The 18,813-nt window shown below is 42.5% G+C and overlaps 1 protein-coding gene across 6 annotated transcripts in view; it reads left to right on the top strand.

The window, feature by feature from the left end:
• cep85 (centrosomal protein 85) overlaps positions 1–14,047 on the top strand; it is a 66,147-nt gene extending 52,100 nt beyond the window's left edge. For 5 of the 6 annotated variants that reach the window (XM_078238023.1, XM_078238022.1, XM_078238026.1 and 2 more), the window contains 4 exons: positions 6,312–6,362; positions 7,195–7,302; positions 9,223–9,448; positions 11,727–14,047. In XM_078238023.1, the coding sequence (XP_078094149.1) occupies positions 6,312–6,362; positions 7,195–7,302; positions 9,223–9,448; positions 11,727–11,890 (549 nt within the window). In that variant the 3' untranslated portion in view covers positions 11,891–14,047. The remainder of the gene's footprint in view (positions 1–6,311; positions 6,363–7,194; positions 7,303–9,222; positions 9,449–11,726) is intronic. The other variant, XR_013500453.1, reaches the window with a different exon arrangement.
• The last annotated feature ends 4,766 nt before the right edge of the window (positions 14,048–18,813 follow it).

Raw genomic sequence — 18,813 nt, 5'->3', positions numbered from 1 at the left:
CGAGTCCCCTGGTCCGGATGGAATGCATCCCAGGGTACTAAAAGAAACGGCAGAAGTAATAGCAAATGCATTAGTTGTAATTTATCAAAATTCACTGGACTCTGGAAAGGTGCCAGCTGATTGGAAAACAGCTAATGTAACGCCACTGTTTAAAAAAGGAGATAGACAAAAGGCAGGTAACTAACTACAGGCTGGTTAGCTTAACATCTGTAGTTGGGAAAATGCTGGAATCTATCATTAAGGAAGAAATAGCAGGACACCTGGAAAAGAATGGTTCAATCAAGCAGACGCAGTATGGATTCATGAAGGGAAAGTCATGTTTGACTAATTTACTGGATTTTTTTGAGGATATAACGAGTGCGGTTGACAGGGGAACCGGTGGATGTGGTGTATTTAGATTTCCAGAAGGCACTCGATAAGGTGCCTCACAAAAGGTTGCTGCATAAGATAAAGGTACACTGAGTTGGGGGTAAAGTGTTAGTGTGGATTGAGGATTGGCTATCTAACAAAGCAGAGAGTCGGAATAAATGTGTGCTTTTCCGGCTGGCAATCAGTGACTAGTGGCGTGCCACAGGGATCGGTGCTGGGGCCTCAACTATTTACCATATACATAGACGATCTAGAGGAGGGGACCGAGTGTAGGGTAACAAAGTTTGCGGATGACACAAAGATGAGTGGGAAAGCAAATTGCGTGGAGGACACAGAGTCTGCAGAGAGATTTGGATAGGCTAAGTGAGTGGGCAAGGATCTGGCAGATGGAGTATAACGTTGACAAGTATGAGGTTATCCACTTTGGAAGGAATAATAGTAAAATGGACTATTATTTAAATGGTGAAAAATTACAACATGCTGCTGTGCAGAGGGACCTGGGGGTCCTTGTGCATGAGTCACAAAAACTCAGTTTGCAGGTGCAGCAGGTAATCAAGAAGGCAAATGGAATGTTGGCCTTTATCGTGAGAGGGATGGAGTATAAAAGCAGGGAGGTCATGCTGCAACTGTACAGGGTACTGGTGAGGCCGCACCTAGAGTACTGTGTACAATTTTGGTTCCCTTATTTAAGAAAGGGTATATTAGCTTTGGAGGGGGTACAGAGAAGGTTCACCAGGTTGATTCCAGAGATGAGGGGGTTAGCTTACAAGGAGAGATTGAGTAGGCTGGGCCTGTACTCATTGGAGTTTAGAAGGTTGAGGGGAGATCTTATAGAGACATATAAGATAATGAAGGGGCTAGACAGGGTAGAAGCAGCGAGGTTATTTCCACTTACAATGGGAACAAGAGCTAGGGGGCATAGCCTCAAAATACGGGGGAGTCTATTTAGAACAGTTGAGGAGGAACTTCTTCCAGAGGGTAGTGAATCTTTGGAATTCTCTGTCCAATAAAGCAGTGGAGGCTACCTCATTAAATGTGTTTAAGACACAGATAGATTTTTGGGAATTAAGGGTTATGGGGAGCGGGCGGGTAAGTGGAACTGAACCCACTATCAGATCAGCCATGATCTTATTGAATGGCGGAGCAGGCTTGAGGGGCTAGATGGCCTATTCCTGCTCCTATTTCTTATGTTAATTTGCCCCGAACAACTTAAATGAAAATTCTTGAGCTTTTCTTGATAGTTGTTAGTTGGCCATGTTCCACAGGCACAAACAAAGAGCTGAGAGCACAGGCCTTATAAACAGAATCAGCTTGATAATGTTCCATGCATGTTTCATGAGCCAACCAGAGGTGGTAACTGAATTCCCTATATGTGTAGCAAGGTCTACATCAAGAGACAGATTATCTGTCACTGTGACCCATGATAGCAAAACTTGCTTGCCACTTCCAGTGGAGTCCAGTAACCCAGGACTGTGGGTGAGATGAGGGATGCATGTGTGGGGAGTTGGGATGCAGCAAACCCTCTTTGTATTTGGAGGATTTTTTGACAGTTGCCTGGTGGTGCACCTGGGCCTGGTTTCAAGAAGGGAGGGGGAGTTAGTGGCCTAGCATTTGGAGTGAGAAGAAGCCTGAGAGCCAGGAAAAGTTGGGTGCAACATAAGTGGATTGGATTGGTGCTAAGCTGGGGATTTTATTGAGTTGTTTTGTGCTGTTGTCGAGGTATTTAAGAGGTGTAGTGCTGAGGGGAGGGTTTTATCAAAGGGATATTGTATTGAGCGAGTTTCTGGAGGGATTAGGTTGTGGTTTTATTGAAGGGGGTTTAATTGTTGAGGTGGCAGTACTACTAAAGGGGCCTTGTGCTTTATCAAAGGGAGAGATTAGTGACCTTTTTGCCAGTTGTCAGTGGTGGGTGCTGCTTGCCATGGAGGGTCTGTGAACTTGCCTCCCTGGGTGATGAGGCAATTCCAGTGGTGAATCCCAAGAAGCAGCTCTCTAATGGTCTCCTATTCTGTTTTGCACCACATATAATAGCTAGGATTCTTGATGTTTTATTGACTTGACAATTTTTGAGCTCCAAGCCCCTTTATTCTTGTACTCCTTTTACAGTTTTATTACTGATTGCATATTTCATTATTTCTCCATGCAATCAAGATTGAATTTTATCCAACAACTATCTGCCCAATATATTAATTATTCTGTATCGTCCAGTTGCTTGCAGTTAACCATGACTCTGTTTTTGTGTTTATAGCATGTTTTGTTACTGTGCCTCTATTTGGCTATGGAGCTGACCAGTCTTGACCACTTAAAGCATGTTTTGATGGTCACTGGTCATTGAGATGCAGTGGACAGTGTCCAATTCTAAACTCTAAATTTTTAACCTGACAGTCTTCCTCTTGCTTACATTCTCATTGTGTTGCTCTTGCCTTATATTTTTGCCAGGGCTTTGAAACAATGAACTTCTTTGTTCTCATGATTTTTCAGGCTTTGACCAGATCATTTTCACATACTTGTTGGCAAAATGACAACTACATCTCCCCTGGTCCCACCACCTTGTTTGCTCCAAGCTTTCTGATAATTGAAGTATGATCATCATGAGATTGACTAACTAGAAACTACCAACCAAGCTTTAAGCAAAAAAAAAAGATTGACTGCAAAAAAGCTTTTGAAACTTGCAAAGTTATGACCAACCATTTTGAGTTGATACTGATTCTAGGCCCGCATCCACTACACAATAGCTGAGATTCAGTGCACACTTCTAAAATGGAGATGATGTAGGACAAGGCGCAGCAGCCCGGGCAGAGCTTTTATCCTGTTCCTTTTCAAGTTCAAATTGGTATAAAGTAAATCAGAAAAGGATGTGTCCTAATTAAATAAAACTCAGTTTTTAAAATGGAGATTATTCAGTGGGTCGCCATCTCCTCAGTTGTCAGCAGCTCCGATTACCTTTGTTTCCTTGGGAATTGGATTAATTGTTTCCTTGGGAATTGGATTTAATTGTTTCCAATGTGATAATGAAGCAATAGTCTTTTGATCGTAGTTGAAAAATAGGACAATGCAGCTTTTCTCCTTGTTGGTCTGTGGTCTTGCATGTCCTTGCAAAAGAAATCTGCAATGTGGGAAAACAAAAGGGTTTTGCTGGCTGTATTTTCATAGTAATGAGCCACATAATGTGCTAGGTCACTTCAGACATTTCATATATTACAATCAGCAAAATGACTTTCAAAAACAGTAACAGCTTTTACTGATCTGCACATCTGTTATGTTACAACAAAAACCCCACAGCACTCGGTGTAGATTGGTCAGTGCTCAGTACATATTCCCCAATGTTGAGAGAGCAAGAAGTGGAAGAGAAAACTTGAGGGAAAAGGAGAGACTTGGAGGGGGGTTCAGAGTAAGGCTGAAGAAAATGAAGGGTTTGTAACCTGTTGCAAAATTTAATTGGGAATGAGGGGTCATTGGTTAGAGAAGATATGCAAAGGACTGGAATTATGCAAAGTTACAACATGGGAATAGGCCATTCTGTGTCAATGCTTACACTCCAAATGAGCACATTTACGTGCCCTTTTCTTGTATCTCTTTGCCTCTTTCTCCATCTGTCCAATCTAATTTTGAATGTTTGCATTGTTTCTATTTTGATCAGTAACCCTGGAAGTGAATTCCACAGCTTCAACTCTGAAGATTCTCCTGCAGCCTTCAAAATCTCTTGCATTTAGGCTTGTATCTATGACCTCGAATTGTTGACCCCCTCCACTGCTAGTTTGCTTCCTCCTACTCTTGTTCCTTTTCTTTTATAATTTTAAAAATTTCCCTCGTGGCCCTTTTAATCTGAATTGCAACAAATTAAGTCCAACCATTTAAATTTTTGTGCTTGCATTCCTTCACTGTAAACAGCACCCTGGTGAATCTGTGCTGTCAGCTCTCGAGACTTAATATTCTGATGTGGTGGGTAGATCGAACTGCATATTCTGTTCTATATTGCTAAAGTCATTGGCTCATTATTAGGTTTCAGTACAGGATTTCATTAGCATTTTTTAAAATAACATTATTGACTTGAGGTCCTGCCCTTTCATACCCTGTGTTTCTCCCCTACCCCTCCAACTGACTCCTCTTCCTTCTAACCAATTTGCTGTTCTGTATTGATTCCTGGAGTGAATGTTGTCCTGTGTGGAGAGATAGAATGGAATATTCTCTGGAGCCTAAGAGTTAAGAACTGATGTTGTTGAAATAAACAGCAGCAGCTGTTTTGCCTAATTTTAATGCAACTGCTGTTTTTTTTTAATTATCCCTAGTATTTTTCAGCATTTCCACATCAGGAAAACAGCAACATTCAGTGTAACTATCCCTCCAGAGTTGGTCTTGTGCACCTTAAACCATTTACATCAACCATCCTAATGGCCTGGGGAATTGCTACTGCCAAACAGATAACTTTATGCTGTAGAAACGACACCCACCAGGGACTGGGCTGAAACTGCTCATGTTCACCACATTGGCTGATGAAGAGAGAGATTCTAGACTTTCATCCCATTAATATGGTCTGGAATGAAATGCAACACCACCAGAGTGTCATTTATTTTTCGATTTCTTGTGTTCGTTCCCTGATCTCTATATTACTAAAGTAATCTCCACATCTATATTACTAAAGTCATGTTGGCTCATTATTATTATTAGCTTTCAGTACAGGATTTCATTAGCTTCTATTGAGAATATTATTGACTTTGAGATCCTGTCCTTTCATGTCCTGTGTTTCTCCCCTGCCCCTCCAACTCTCCTCTACCTTCTAACCAAATTTTTCTACATTGATTCCTGGAGTGAGTGTTGTCCTGTGTGGAGAGATGGAATAGAATGGGCCTATCTTCTCTGGAGTCCAAAAGAATAAGAAATTATTTTGTTGAAATAAACCTCAGTTGCTGTTTCGCCCAAGAATTGTCCCTAGTATTTTTCATAATTTCCACATCAGGAAATATAATATATACTGCTTGGTGGGTTAGATGCTGAGGTTGTTCCCTTGACTGTAGGGGGAATCTTCTGGGGTCCCAGGGTAAGAGGTCAGCCATTTAGCATGAGAAATTTCTTCTGTCAGAATATTGTGAATCTTTGGAATTCACTGCTCCTTTCCAGAAGAGAGTGAGTGCTCAGTCATTGAGTAGATATGAGGCCTGGTAATTTTTGAATGCAATGGGAATTGAGTGAAAGGCAGGACAGTGGCGATGATGTGTAAGTTAAGTCATGATCTTATTGAATAGTGGGCCAGACTTGATGGGCTGTATGGTTTACTTTCTTGTGTTCTTTCCCTAATTTGAAACTTGTCTTTTCTAGTAATTGCCAGTGTGGTAGGGTTAGAAATAGGGTTCTTCAGCCTTGGGCCATTGAAGAAGAGTGCTGTAATTTGATGGTTATTAACGACTTCGCTCTCCAGTGGATATTTTCAGTGACTAAGCATCACATCCTTCGTGTGGCAGAGGCCTGCAGTCCTGAAAGTGATATTTTTGTGTGTAAATACAAAAATATATATTTGCTACCACACATCTTATCCTCACTGTATACCCGGCCTTCTGTGTATAATCTATTTGGAGAATTCAATAAAAAATACAAAAGTCTGAGGTCACGTACCAACCGACTCAAGAACAGCTTCTTCCCTGCTGCCGTCAGACTTTTGAATGGACTTGCCTTGCATTAAGTTGATCTTTCTCTACACCCTAGCTATGTTGTAACACTACATTCTGCACTCTCTGCTTTCCTTCTCTATGAACAGTGTGTTTTGTCTGTATAGCGTGCAAGAAACAATACTTTTCACTGTTAATACATGTGACAATAATTCAAATCAATAAGCCAGGGTTTGAAGTAGAAGTGCAATGATGGTATGTAAAGTGATCTGAAGGCCAGAAGTAATTATTCTCCTTTCAGATGCTATTTCTAACTCTTTTTGTATGTTTACTTACTAGATGATAGATAAACAACAGAAGAAAATGGAACAGCTCACCTCACAAATACAGGTAAGGAGATTTTAAAAACACAACCACCTGTGTAAATCACTGGTACTGGAGGGAAAAAGGTATGTGACACTCCTGTTTAGAATGTTGCATTTCGTTTCAGGCCATATTAGTGGGATGAAAGTCTCGAATCTCTTTCTTTATCTCCAGTGTGGTGAACATGGGCAGTTTCAGCCCAGTTCCTGGTGGGTGTTGTTTCTACAGCAGAGCTATCTGTTTGACAGTAGCAAATTCTCAGGCCATTAGGATGGTTGCTGTAGTAATGGATTTGAGGTGCACAAGACCAACTCTGGAGGGATGGTTATGCTTAATACTGTTGTTTTTCCTGATGTGGAAATGCTGAAAGCTACGAGGGACTTTTTTTTACACGTTAAAAGAAACCAGCAGTTTCATTAAAATTGGGCAAAGCAGCAGCTGGTTTTTGCAGGGCTCAATTTTATTGCATGTCTTGGAGCTGGTCAGAGATGAATTATATAGACTGTAAAGCTACATTTGCTGCCAATGCCATACATGTTCAGTTGTTTGCATGGCTGCTATCTTTACTGGGGACATTCAGCATTTTGGGGCTGGAGATCTGAATAATCAGTGCTCCAGACCTGATCACTATCCAGCAATTACTGCTGTCACTTGTGTATGTAGGTGTCTGGTGAAGTCAAGAGGCTTGGCTATGATGCCAGCAGGGTAGAACAGTATGGCGGGGCTCACAGTTTAAATTGTGAAGCCATGAAGACCTGCAGGTCCCATGGAGCAGTGCTCCAGTCGGTGCTTTGAGGGGAGGGATTAGTTACAATCGTGGTGATAATTAAAATATTTTAATTTTTATTTCCCTCTGTAGATCTTGGAGGAGCGTGTGGTACAAGAAGAAGGGACAAGTCAGGCTCTTCGTGAGGAGCTGTCTGGGAAAGAGAATGGATCACAGTTACTGAGGAAAGCCATGAAAGAAGTGAGAACTTAAGGATTTAATAGCTGCTTTCAGATCCTGCAAGACACAGTAATGATGCCAGTTCCTAAATTCTGGTGACCCCACCTCGCAACTTGAGATAAAACTGCTCCAACTGACTAAAACAGGCTGTTGGAATGACCCATTTTTAAAAGATGTTCTAAGCCGTTGGTTTTGGCACGTCTGAAACCATGCAAAAACCATGCATTCACAGTCACAACATCTTGCGTTGTGTAAAAGTTGCTATTGAATATTGATTAGGGAAGAGAACAAGTGTTTGGAGTGTTGTGATGAACTTTCACATCCCCAGTCAATATAAATCCAATTAAATTTCATTGTATACAGTCAATGGCTTTGTTGCATGACCATTCTAATATCAGATGATTCATCATTGAGAGTTTGGAGCTGGTCGTGTTCATTTGCCCAAAGAGAGGAAGAACTTGTTGGCATTTGATTCATGCCATCTGTTAGACATCCACCAGTGTACCTTGCTGCAGGCTATGGTATCTGCTGCATCTTAGGCCATATTGGTGGTACCTTGGTTAGATGAAGGGTTGAAATGAAAGGGAAAAAGGCTTGTAAATGCTCAGCAGGTCAGGCAGCATCTGTGGAGAGGATCTGATTTAACATTTCGGGTTGAAGTGCAAGAGCTGAAGAAGATATACTGGGGAAAGTGAGAGAAGGAATGGGCAACTCTTATAAGAACTTGATCCTCTGTCTGCATGCATCCTTTAAATGTGCACATATCCACTAGCTGCTTTCCATTTTTCTAAAGGCTCGATGGTGCACTTTTAGTTGACATGCAAGACCCCAATCATAGCTCTACATTGATCATTAGTTTTAATGTAGAAATTATTCAGCCCTAGTCCAATATTGGTTTTAATGTTAATTCCTCTGCACTGCACCCTGTAATCTGCCGAATCTAAACCTATAGATGGTCGCCAGAAGCCACATGACAGAGCAGGGTGGCTGTCCCACCCACTCCCACATTTACATTTTCTAGTGCTGGTGGGTATGGAGACAGCTATTGGTGTAGAATTACACATTATGAAGAACTTTGCTTCCCACAACTCTATAAAGTCTTTCGTGCACTGACATCAAGAAGGATTTGTACTGGACGATATTGTTTTACGTTTTTGTTCCTCATCTAGCAGGTGTTAAATATGGCAATTATATAACCTATCATAACTGAATAAGGTCACTAGTGCAAAAAAAACTGGGTATGCAATTTGTGTTTTCCTGAATATTGGAGTAAATTTATACTGCTCGAAAGTGATAGCTGAGCCATCTCAAGGAGAGGAGCAGCCACTGGGATGGGAGGAGACAATGAACTAGATTTTGCAATCTGGTGATTCCAGGTGGAACCCTTCAGGCAGATCACTTGTCTGCTGTATCAAGTAAGTAAGGAAAGGATCTGGAATTAACCAAAAATAATGTAGCCATTCCTCTCCTACCATGTGCTCTGCCCCCCAAAGAGACAAACCTCTTGCAAAACTTTGTCTTTATTAATGAAAAGAGGGATGTTCCTCCCCTGAGGTATAGTTTTAAGTCTCCCAAAATATATCTCAATCTCCATTTTGGAGCATTCCCAATGTTGTAACTTGGTGTCATTACTCCTTGGTTTTGGTAGGGAAGATGTTGGTGGCAAGTGGAATGGGTGGTGCTGTGACCTTTAAGACAGACACTTTCAGTTCTGATTGGCATATTTCTGCCATTCCTTTACCATATCCTTTAGGATAGTTTTGAGGGAGGGGAGAAGGCTGGAAAATCATTTAGCAATGATTTTGTGGTGCACAGTTTTATGAAACAATTGGAGCAACTACATAATCACAACTTGGTTGTCAGTGTAGATTATGGAACCATTTTTATAAAGAAAATCGCATCAAGTGACAACTTGGCACTTTGCATTGCTCTGTATTCCAGCTTTCTGCTCAGAATCAGGAGCTCATCGAAAGGAACCTGACGCTTCAGGAACAGTTGGGACAGTTGGACCAAAGCAAGCAGCTACCATCTGAAAGCATGCAGCTGTTGGAGAGGCTGCATCTAGAACTGGCCAGGAGTTTGCATGACCTGCAAGCAATCTGTAACATCCTCACGCAGAGAGCCCAAGGCAAAGATCCCAACCTCTCTCTGCTGCTCGGGATCCAGTGTAAGTACCCAATGTGTCTTGTGCTATTAGAATAATCCAGTCCTAATTATGGCAAGTCAGCATTTGAAGCAGTACTACGGTTGCCAACTTTGATTCAGTGTATTCCTGGAGGTTTTGCCACGTGCCTTATCCCCATGCTCCAGCCATCGCATCCATTCCCGTGATGGAATGCCTTCCTATGCCAATTGGAAAGCAAAAAAACTCTGCCCAATTAAGGGAATACAGACATCTCGGGGTTGTGGGTTCAGAGGAGATTAGCGATGGGGAAGGGTGAGGTCATGGAGGAAATTGAAATCAAATATGAGAACTTTAAAATGAAGATTTTACTTAACCAAGAGCCAGTGCACCCTGGTGAGCACGGTGAAGGGTGAATGGGACTTGCTGCAAGCAGATAGATCATAAATCTGTCCAATTTTCATATTTTAAAAACCTAACTGATTCACTAATGTGCTTGCATATTTAATACTGAGCCATTGGTGTGTTCTGGTTCTGTTTTATTGTGCCTTAGTCCCAGCATAGTCAGTGCCTTCAGGAAAGAAGGGAGAAGCGATTTAAAATTACATTTCCCAATGGTTACAATCTAGTTTTAGTGAATAAGGTTGATGATTTGTTCCTCATTTTAGAAATTTAGCAGAGTTTCTACTAATCAAATTTTGCATAGCAGCCGCAGAAACGCTGCATTCTTTTATTGAATATAAAATCAATATTTGCCAACACTTGAATCAACAACTGCTGTTCCAATGCTCAAATGTGAGATGATGCATGAGCCAGTTAATTGTAGACAGTTAATGATGGAGAAATGCTTATGGATGTTCAACAGGAAGGTACAGGTATAATGGGGAACAGTTGACCTGGTTTAACAATGAGATCCCATTCTATATATATCTACTGGGAGGTTTGAAGGGGTAGCTAAGCTAATGGGGGACAGCAATTCTGTGGATGAGAGGATTAAAGCTCATGGATAACTTGATAAATTGCTTACATTAAGTAAATGTAACGATGGAACAGAATAGTGGTGCAAGTGGGAAATTACTTGAGATGCAATATGCTGTTCTATAGGGCTTTGTCCTGGGCACCCTGTATTTCTGTATTTGCATTAGGTAGTAAGCTGTCTGTGGTAGCGTTACCCTGCAGACACAAAGCCATGTTACTAAAAGAAAGACTTGGACCAATTATAGACAGATAAAGCAGGTGAGTTTTAATGTGTAAGCATTTGGAACCAGTAACAAATATAACTGAAGTCTAAACTAGCTGTAAAGGATGTAAAGCTAAAGTGGCTATAAAGGATTTGGAAGTGATATCCTGTAGTCCACGCAGTGTCGTGATCAGTAAGGCAGGTAAGGTATTCAGCTGTCTGTGGTGGGCATTGGATCAGAAGTCAGAAAAAAGTTTGGTTGATTGTACAGGGCAGTCCTGGACTATGTTAATGTGGGTTGCTCAATCTTCAAGAATATAAATGGATTAAAAAAAGGTTTAGGGGAAAGGGTCAGGATGTTTTCAGGGCTCGGACTGTTAGAGACTGGGTCAAGCAGCTAATGAAGATATTTAACTTGGCCAATGAGTTTGAGGCTAGAGGGGACAGGCACAAAGTTGACAAAACTTAAGGTTGAGTTGACAATATTCTCCAATCAAGTGGGGTACAAACACCCATAGAAGGGAGTTGATTCAAAACTCGCACCTTTGAGAAGGAGCTGGATATTGAGCAATTGGCAGAGGGTGGGCTCGTGAGTTATTAATACTGCTGGATTTGTTTTTAAGGGGAGGTAGAGGACAAGGGCTTTGGGAAGACAGGGCCATGTGCTGTAATAGGTTAGTCGCCACCTGTTGTTAAGTCCTATGTGAAATGAGTTTGGGCACTGTCAATCTAACCCTAGTGCTGCGGACCTACTGCACAAAGCTGGAACTGATCAACTCAGTCAGGTATGGGTGGTTTAAGCAATAGAAATGATACCCTGTTGCATGGTGGTGATCTTGGGCTTGGCTAAAAGCACATTGTTGGGTTAGACTGGGAAAACACAAAACTATTCTGGTTGTATGAATCCTAATCTGCAGTATGGATGCTGACAGTGTGTGTCTGAAATGGAAAGGTTCCATTGTCTGCACTCCCAATTCTCATCGAGCATAAAAGGGGAGAGTGAATGTTCAAGTAACTGGACATGGTGTTGGTGAGTTAGGGTTGGGAAAGTTCCATCAAGAATCCTTGAAGGACTGTGGGCAAATCATACTTTTCTCAGTCTGTGATTAATGTTCTTGTGTTTTAATTGCATGCCTCCTTCAGCGATGCATTACTCCAGTGCAGAAGAGGGGGACTGGCAAAACATGGAGCTACTGACCAAGAAACTGGCTGAAGTGAGGCAGCTGGGCAGAGATATCGACGAGTTGAGAACTAGGATATCGGATCGATATGCTCAGGACATGGGAGACAACTGCATCACACAGTGAATGTGTGAAATAGGAAGCCTGGGTCAGAAGAACATTGCACTGGATCTTTGTGTTAGACATTCTGGTAAATGCCTTGATTGAAACCTGTTCAGGAAAGAGGTTCTCAAACTTGCCACAATGCAGTTTCTCTACAAGATATTAACAGAGGTAATCTATTTACTGCTGTGTCACTTGTATCTCCTTGTCTCTATTTCAGTAAATATTCAAACTACAGAACAAGTGCTCACTCAATTTGCAAGCAATCTTGTGATCTTAATTTCCAGTAACTTGTGCAGTGACTAAATTCAAACACAAAATGTTGTGGATGCTGAAAATCTGGATTAAAACTCAAATGCTGGGAATGCTCAGCAGACCTGGCAATATCTGTAGAGATAAAGACAGTTAAAGCTTCTCAGCAGGTGATCTCTATTTCTCTGATCATAGATGCTGTCTGATCTACTGAATGTTTCCAGTATTTTTTGTGTTCAATGCCAATTCCTAGATTGGCAGCAATTCTTTCTGCTTCTAGATTTTGTTGGAGTTGGCAGTGAGAATGTAATCCTCAGAGTGGGTAGTCAGGTATTTTGAGGGGGGTGGTGCAATTAGCCATTTTGGGAGAAATAGAGTGTGGGCTAAATTTGAAGGCAGCTGTGACAATCTTCCATGTAAATTGATTCTCAGGTGTGCAGTTTTTCTAGATGTAAAGGAACGGGTTGCTTTAATTGTCAATTTAAATAAATCAGCAAGCGGGGTGGGAATTTATAGATGTGGGTTAGGTTAAAAGATCCTTCATTTGACCACCACAGCCTCATTGTGAAGAACTGTGACATTTCCTAGTGACTATGTCCTGGCCACTACAAAGGATACTGGGGCGCACAAATGGCATGGGACAGGCTGGACTGGAATGGATCTGTGCAATTGCCCTGGTCGGCATTGGCTGAGACTTGTGTAACCATCCTCAGCGCTTTCATTTCTAAACTTGTATTTTTAAAAATGATGAATGTAGCTCTCATCTGAGTGAAACATCTTTGCCCTGCGGAATGGGCCACTTCCTGTGCCCATGTGCAATCCCAGGTCGGGAGTAGATACACTCTGAAGCTTTTACCCTCCCCTGTCAATGTTCAGTAACTTCCCAATTGTACTTGTCTGATATTGTTTCCCACTACATCCATCCTCTCTGAGCAGAGTGAAAATCAGGAGCTTTAAGAACTGAATTGAGACACCCCCCCCCCCCCCCCCCCCCACACCCCAAGAATCTCTGAATTGGATCATATTCTGTTGTCAGCTTGAGAGATTTTCAGAGCATGCACTGCTAACGAATGAAGAGGACTCTGAGAAAGCACGTCACTGCTGCAGTGCTTGATTATACATCCATTACTGTTGACCATGCAGAAAATGTCACTGAAAATAATGCAGCATTTAACCTTCTGTAAAAGTGCACTGTGTGAATCCCATGGGCTGGGATCGATCCATGGTCATTTATTCAACCAGGCAATGCTGCACACTGCGTGTATAAGATCTTTGCCTTTCCTTAAGGAGGGGCACTAACTGATTTATTGTTTTAATTCAGGCAGTTTATCTCAGAATAATTGAGATGCTGTGATTTGCATCCAGTGCAATACTGTAGAAGATTTCCTAATGGAATCTCTGTTTTTAGAGATTGACAGACCTTCTTTGCAGTTGATTTCCAGCATTCACAAGTTTTTGAAATCCATGGAAAATCTAATGTGCATCTATATTTTTAAATACCAGCTAAAAAAGCAACTCATCTCAAAGTAACACTCATCTCTCGCCTTGTCTGGTTTCCTGCTGAATGAAAGCTTTCATTTTCGTTATGTCTGATGCAAAACAGGCCAGTTTCTGAACTTCTACCCAATTTTGAAATTTTATTTCCTTTTTCATAATGAAAAATATAAAAATTTCAGGACACTGAATAATACGTGTGAAGAGACTGGAAAGTGGGCTCTGCAAATGGAACCACAGCTCAGGATATCTCATCTCTGCATTTTAGGATCAGTGTGAAAGAGTCAAACTTGTGCACTCTTGCTTTGCCTTGAAACGACAACAGTTTGTACTAATTTTATTACAATTTTTGGACATTTTTGATGTAAGAATTATTTATAAATTTTGTACATGTAATTACATTTGTATTTGCAAATAAAATTTTCTATTCAACTGATTGCATAGCTGGTGATTAAGGATCTGTGATCACTTCCATTCACTTCAGGGTTTGAAGCCTCCTTGAGGAAACAAGATTATCCATTTTAGCCCTGAGTTTACGACACTAACATTCTCCTGGTTTTTATTGGTTGCGCAGCATCACGGCTTCTCCTGGGAAAGATGATGGGAACAAATTCTTCCCAAGGTTTTAATTTGACTTGGAAGCTTTCGATTTTACACGCCGCAGTTAATTGGCTCCCAGTCTGGCAGAGTCTCTTGAAATTTCTCATCTGCTGGTATGCCTCACTCCTTCCAATCTATGTAATCTCCTCAGAGAACTGTGTTCTTTCAATCCTGACCTCTTGTACATCCTGATTTTGGCCACACTCTCACCTCTTTTTAGTACCACTTCAAACCCCCCTAACATTTAGAGCAGTGGTGAGCAGCCTGCAGACTTCATGCAGCCTGTCAGCACTCTGAATGCTATCTGTTGAGTCTTGTCCACGGAGGAGTCGCACCACTACCTTCAGGCCCGGGATTGCTGCCATGGGTTGATTCCAGCGTGGTGATAGCAGGGCTTGCTGCTGAGCTTCTCGCCCGGATTGCCTCCTTAAATTGATGCCGGGATCGTGATGCTGTAGAATTCCTGCCGTTCAGACAACACATCCAGCACGTTCTAGGTAAGCAAGTGCAGGGAGACCATCAAGTTTAGTGCTGGAGCATGTGGGAGGTTGAGCTTCTTACTGTTTGATTTTTCTGGTTATCTGCTCCTGCCTAATGGATCTGTTTTTCTTTTCAATGGTGTGGTGAGGAGGGAGAATAGAGTGCAAAATCAAAAGATGCAAAGGCAGTAATAGTAGACAAAAGGAGAAATTGTTGAGGGCAGAATGGTAAGAGTCGACAGCTGGGTTATTTTGTTAGTCAACAGAAAGGGACACCATTGTGCTTAATTTGCAATGAGGTGTTAGTCCCAAAAGAAATACAATGTTAACAGGCATTATGAAATATGCCATCCCTCAACAGGGCAAATAGGTTCTGCCCAACAGCTTGAAAATCTGAAGAAAGCCATGAAAATCCAGCAGAGGCGGTGGTGAGACTTCACTGCGGTGCATTCTGGGAGAAGTTGGCACAGTCACATCTACTGAAAAGTGGGAAGTGGAAGAACTGGTGTGAAGGAACAGTTAAGCCTGAAACTCTACATTACATTAGTGTTTCCCTCCCTCCTTTCTCTGACTTGGGGGGGGGGGGGGGGGCAAAGGGCACAGACATTTGTCAGAAAGCGATGCGAGACCAATGGACACAACTGATTGGTGAGTAAGTCCTGGTGGATATTTCCAAACCATATTAAATTGAAACTCATTGTTTGGGTAAGGATAGGGAATTACTTTTACTACTTTTTTCATGGCTGAAGAGCTTGAAGCTGTGGTTTCCTCTTGCTCCATGTGGGAAGCCGGGCACATTTCCAGTGCCCATGTGTGCAGGAAGTGTGTCCAGCTGTGGCTCCTGGCAGTTCAAAGCTTGGAGCTGGAACAGCAGCTGGGGACACTGGAGCATCCGTGAGTCTGAGAGCATTGTGGACAGCACATTTAGGGAGGTGGTCACACCGTAGCTGAAGGGACTTGAAGGGAATGGGTGACCACAGGAAGTCCGAGATTTAGGCAGGTAGTTCAGGAGTCCCCTGGGGTCTCGCTCACAAATCAGTATTCCATTTTGGAGGCTGATGAGAGTACTGGTTCCTCCAGGGAGTGCAGACGGAGCCAAACTTGGGGAGGGGGCAGTGGGAAGAGGGGCAGGGCAATAGTAATAGGGGATTTGATAGTCAGGGGTACAGATAGGTGGTGCTGTGGCCATCAACGTGACTCCAGGATGGTATGTTGCCTCTCTGGTGCTAGGGTCCAGGATGTCACTGGCTGCAGGGTACTCCTGAAGGGGGATGGTGATAAGGCAGAGGTCATGGTACATGTTGGTACTAATGACAGATGGAAACAGGGATGAGATCTTGAATCAAGAATTCAGGGGGTTAGGCAATAGACTAAAAAGCAAGACCCCTCGGGTTGTAATCTTGATTACTCCCAGTGCCACGTGCTAGCGAGCACAGAATGGGAGGATAGTGCAGATGAATGAGTGGCTTAAGAGTTTGTGCAGAAGGGAGGGTTTTAGATTCCTGGATCACTAGGACCATTTCTGAGAAGGTGGGACTTGTGCAAACGGGACGTCTACATCTGAACCAGAACGGGACTAACATCCTTGTGGGATGTTTTGCTTGTGCTGTTGGAAAGAGTTTAAACTAATTTGGCATGGGGAAGGGACAAAGACTGTTAGCAGAATAAGGGCATGGAATCATACAGCAAAACAAACAAGTCAGAGGAGTGCAGCTGTATTAAGTTTCAAGGGAGTAAGGCCAGGCTGGATGGCCTCTATTTTAATGCCAGGAGTATTGCAGGTAAAATGGATGAGTTTAGGGCAATGATTGACATGTGGAAGCGTAGTATAGTCGCCATCACAGATGTGGTTAAAGGAAGAACACGATTGGCAATTCAACATTCCTGGATATAGAATCTTCAGGGGCGGTGGTAAAAGAGGAGGAGGCATTGCATTATTAGTTAAGAAGTCAGTTACTACAGTAAGGGGAGATGATATATTGGAGGGGGCATCAAATGAAGCTTTATGGATAGAGCTTAGGAATAAAAAGGGGCAGCCACATTGTGTTTATCATAGAACCCCAGATAGTCAGAGGGATATCGAGGAGGAAATATGTGCTCGGTTTGTGGAGATGTGTAAAAACACTAACAATAGGGTTATTATATTCGGTGATTTCAACTTTCCCAACATTAACTGGGATATGTGTAGTGTTAAGGGTTTGGATGCAGTATGTTTCTTGAAATGTATACAGGATAACTTTTCAAATCAATATGTGGAGGGCCCAACAAGGGAGGGAGCTGTGCTGGACCTGATTCTGGGGAATGAAACCGGACAGGTGGTGGTGGGGGAGCATTTTAGTGATGGCGATTACAACATGACACAACTTAAGCTTGTTATGGACAAGGGAATAGACAAGCTGCAAAAGTTTTGGATTTGGGATAGTGGATTTTAGTTAAATAAGACAGAATCTGACCAAGGGAGAACAGTTACTAATGGGGAAAATCTGCAGAAGAACAATGGGGGGCATTCAAAAAGGAAATGGGGAGGGTGCAAGCCCAGCATGTTCCCTCTAGGGTGATAGGTAGGAATAACAATGAGAAGGAAAAGAAAGACGTTTTAAAAGTATAAGGCGAGCAAATCAGTGGAGGCATTAGTGAGGTATAGAAAGTGCAGGGTGGAGCTTAAGGAAGCAATTAGGAATGCAAAGAGGAGATATAGAACATTACAGCACACTACAGGCCCTTCCGTGCTCGATGTTGCGCCGACCAGTGAAACCAATCTAAAGCCCATCTAACCTCCACTATTCCAATATCATCCATATGTTTATCCAATGACCATTTAAATGCCCTTAATGTTGGCGAGTCCACTACTGCTGCAGGCAGGGCATTCCACGCCCTTACTATTCTCTGAGTAAAGAACCTACCTCTGACATCTGTCCTATATCCATCACCCCTTAATTTAAAGCTATGTCCCCTCATGCTAGCTAGCACCATCCGAGGAAAAAGGCTCCCACTATCCACCCTATCTAATCTTCTGATCATCTTGTATGCCTCTATTAAGTCACCTCTTGACCTTCTCTCTAACAAAAACAACCTCGAGCCCCTCAGCCCTTCCTCATAAGACCTTCCCACCATACCAGGCAACATCCTAGTAAATCTCCTCTGCACCCTTTCCAATGCTTCCACATCCTTCCTATAATGTGGCGACCAGAACTGTACGCAATACTCCAAGTGCGGCCGCACCAGAGTTTTGTACAGCTGCAACATGAGAGAGCTCTGGCTAGTAAAAGTAGGGAAAAATCCTAAAATATTCTACAAGTATATCAATGGGAAGAGGATAACCAGAGAAAGAGTAGGGCCCATTAGGGATGGAGGGGGCAATCTGTGGGCGGAGCCAGATGACTGGTAGAATGTTGAATGAATACTTCACATCCATCTTCACTCAAGAGAATGGGGGATAATGGTATGGAATTCAGGCAAAGAGACTGAGGTTCTTGAGCAAATTGAATAGGGAAGGACAAGATATTGGGGGTTTTGGCAGCCTTTAAAAGTGGGTAAATCTCCAGATCCAGATGAATTGTGCCCTAGGCTGCTGTGGGAGGTAAGGCGGGGGGGGCGGGGGGGAGATTGCAGGGGCTCTGACCCAAATTTTCAATTCTTTGGCCACGGGGGAGGTGCCAAATGAGTGGAGAACATCTAATGTGCTTCTGCTATTTAAGAAAAGTTGTAGAGATAAATCAGGGAACTACAGACCAGTGAATCTCACGTCAGTGGTAGGAAAACTATTAGAGAAACTTCTGAAGGAGAGCATCTATCTCCACTTGGAAAGGCAAAGCTTGATCAGGGATAGTCAGTATAGCTTCATCAGAGGGAAGTCATGCCTAACAAATTGGATTGAACTTTTTTTGAGGGGGTGACCAGGTGTGTAGATGAGGTTGGAACAGTCAATGTAGTTTATGTGGATTTCAGGAAAGCCTTTGACAAGATCCCACATGGGAGACTTGTAAAGAGGGTAAATTCACAAGGGATCCAGGGCAATTTCATAAAGTGGATTCACAATTGGCTCAATTGTAGGACACAGTAACAGTTTTAACAACACCAGGTTAAAGTCCAACAGGTTTATTTGGTAGCAAATGCCATTCG

The sequence above is a fragment of the Mustelus asterias genome, chromosome 21, assembly GCF_964213995.1.
Source record: "Mustelus asterias chromosome 21, sMusAst1.hap1.1, whole genome shotgun sequence".
Taxonomy (NCBI): Eukaryota; Metazoa; Chordata; class Chondrichthyes; order Carcharhiniformes; family Triakidae; genus Mustelus; species Mustelus asterias.
The sequence above is the reverse complement of the archived record's forward strand: the minus strand, read 5'-3'. Positions and strand labels throughout refer to the sequence as shown.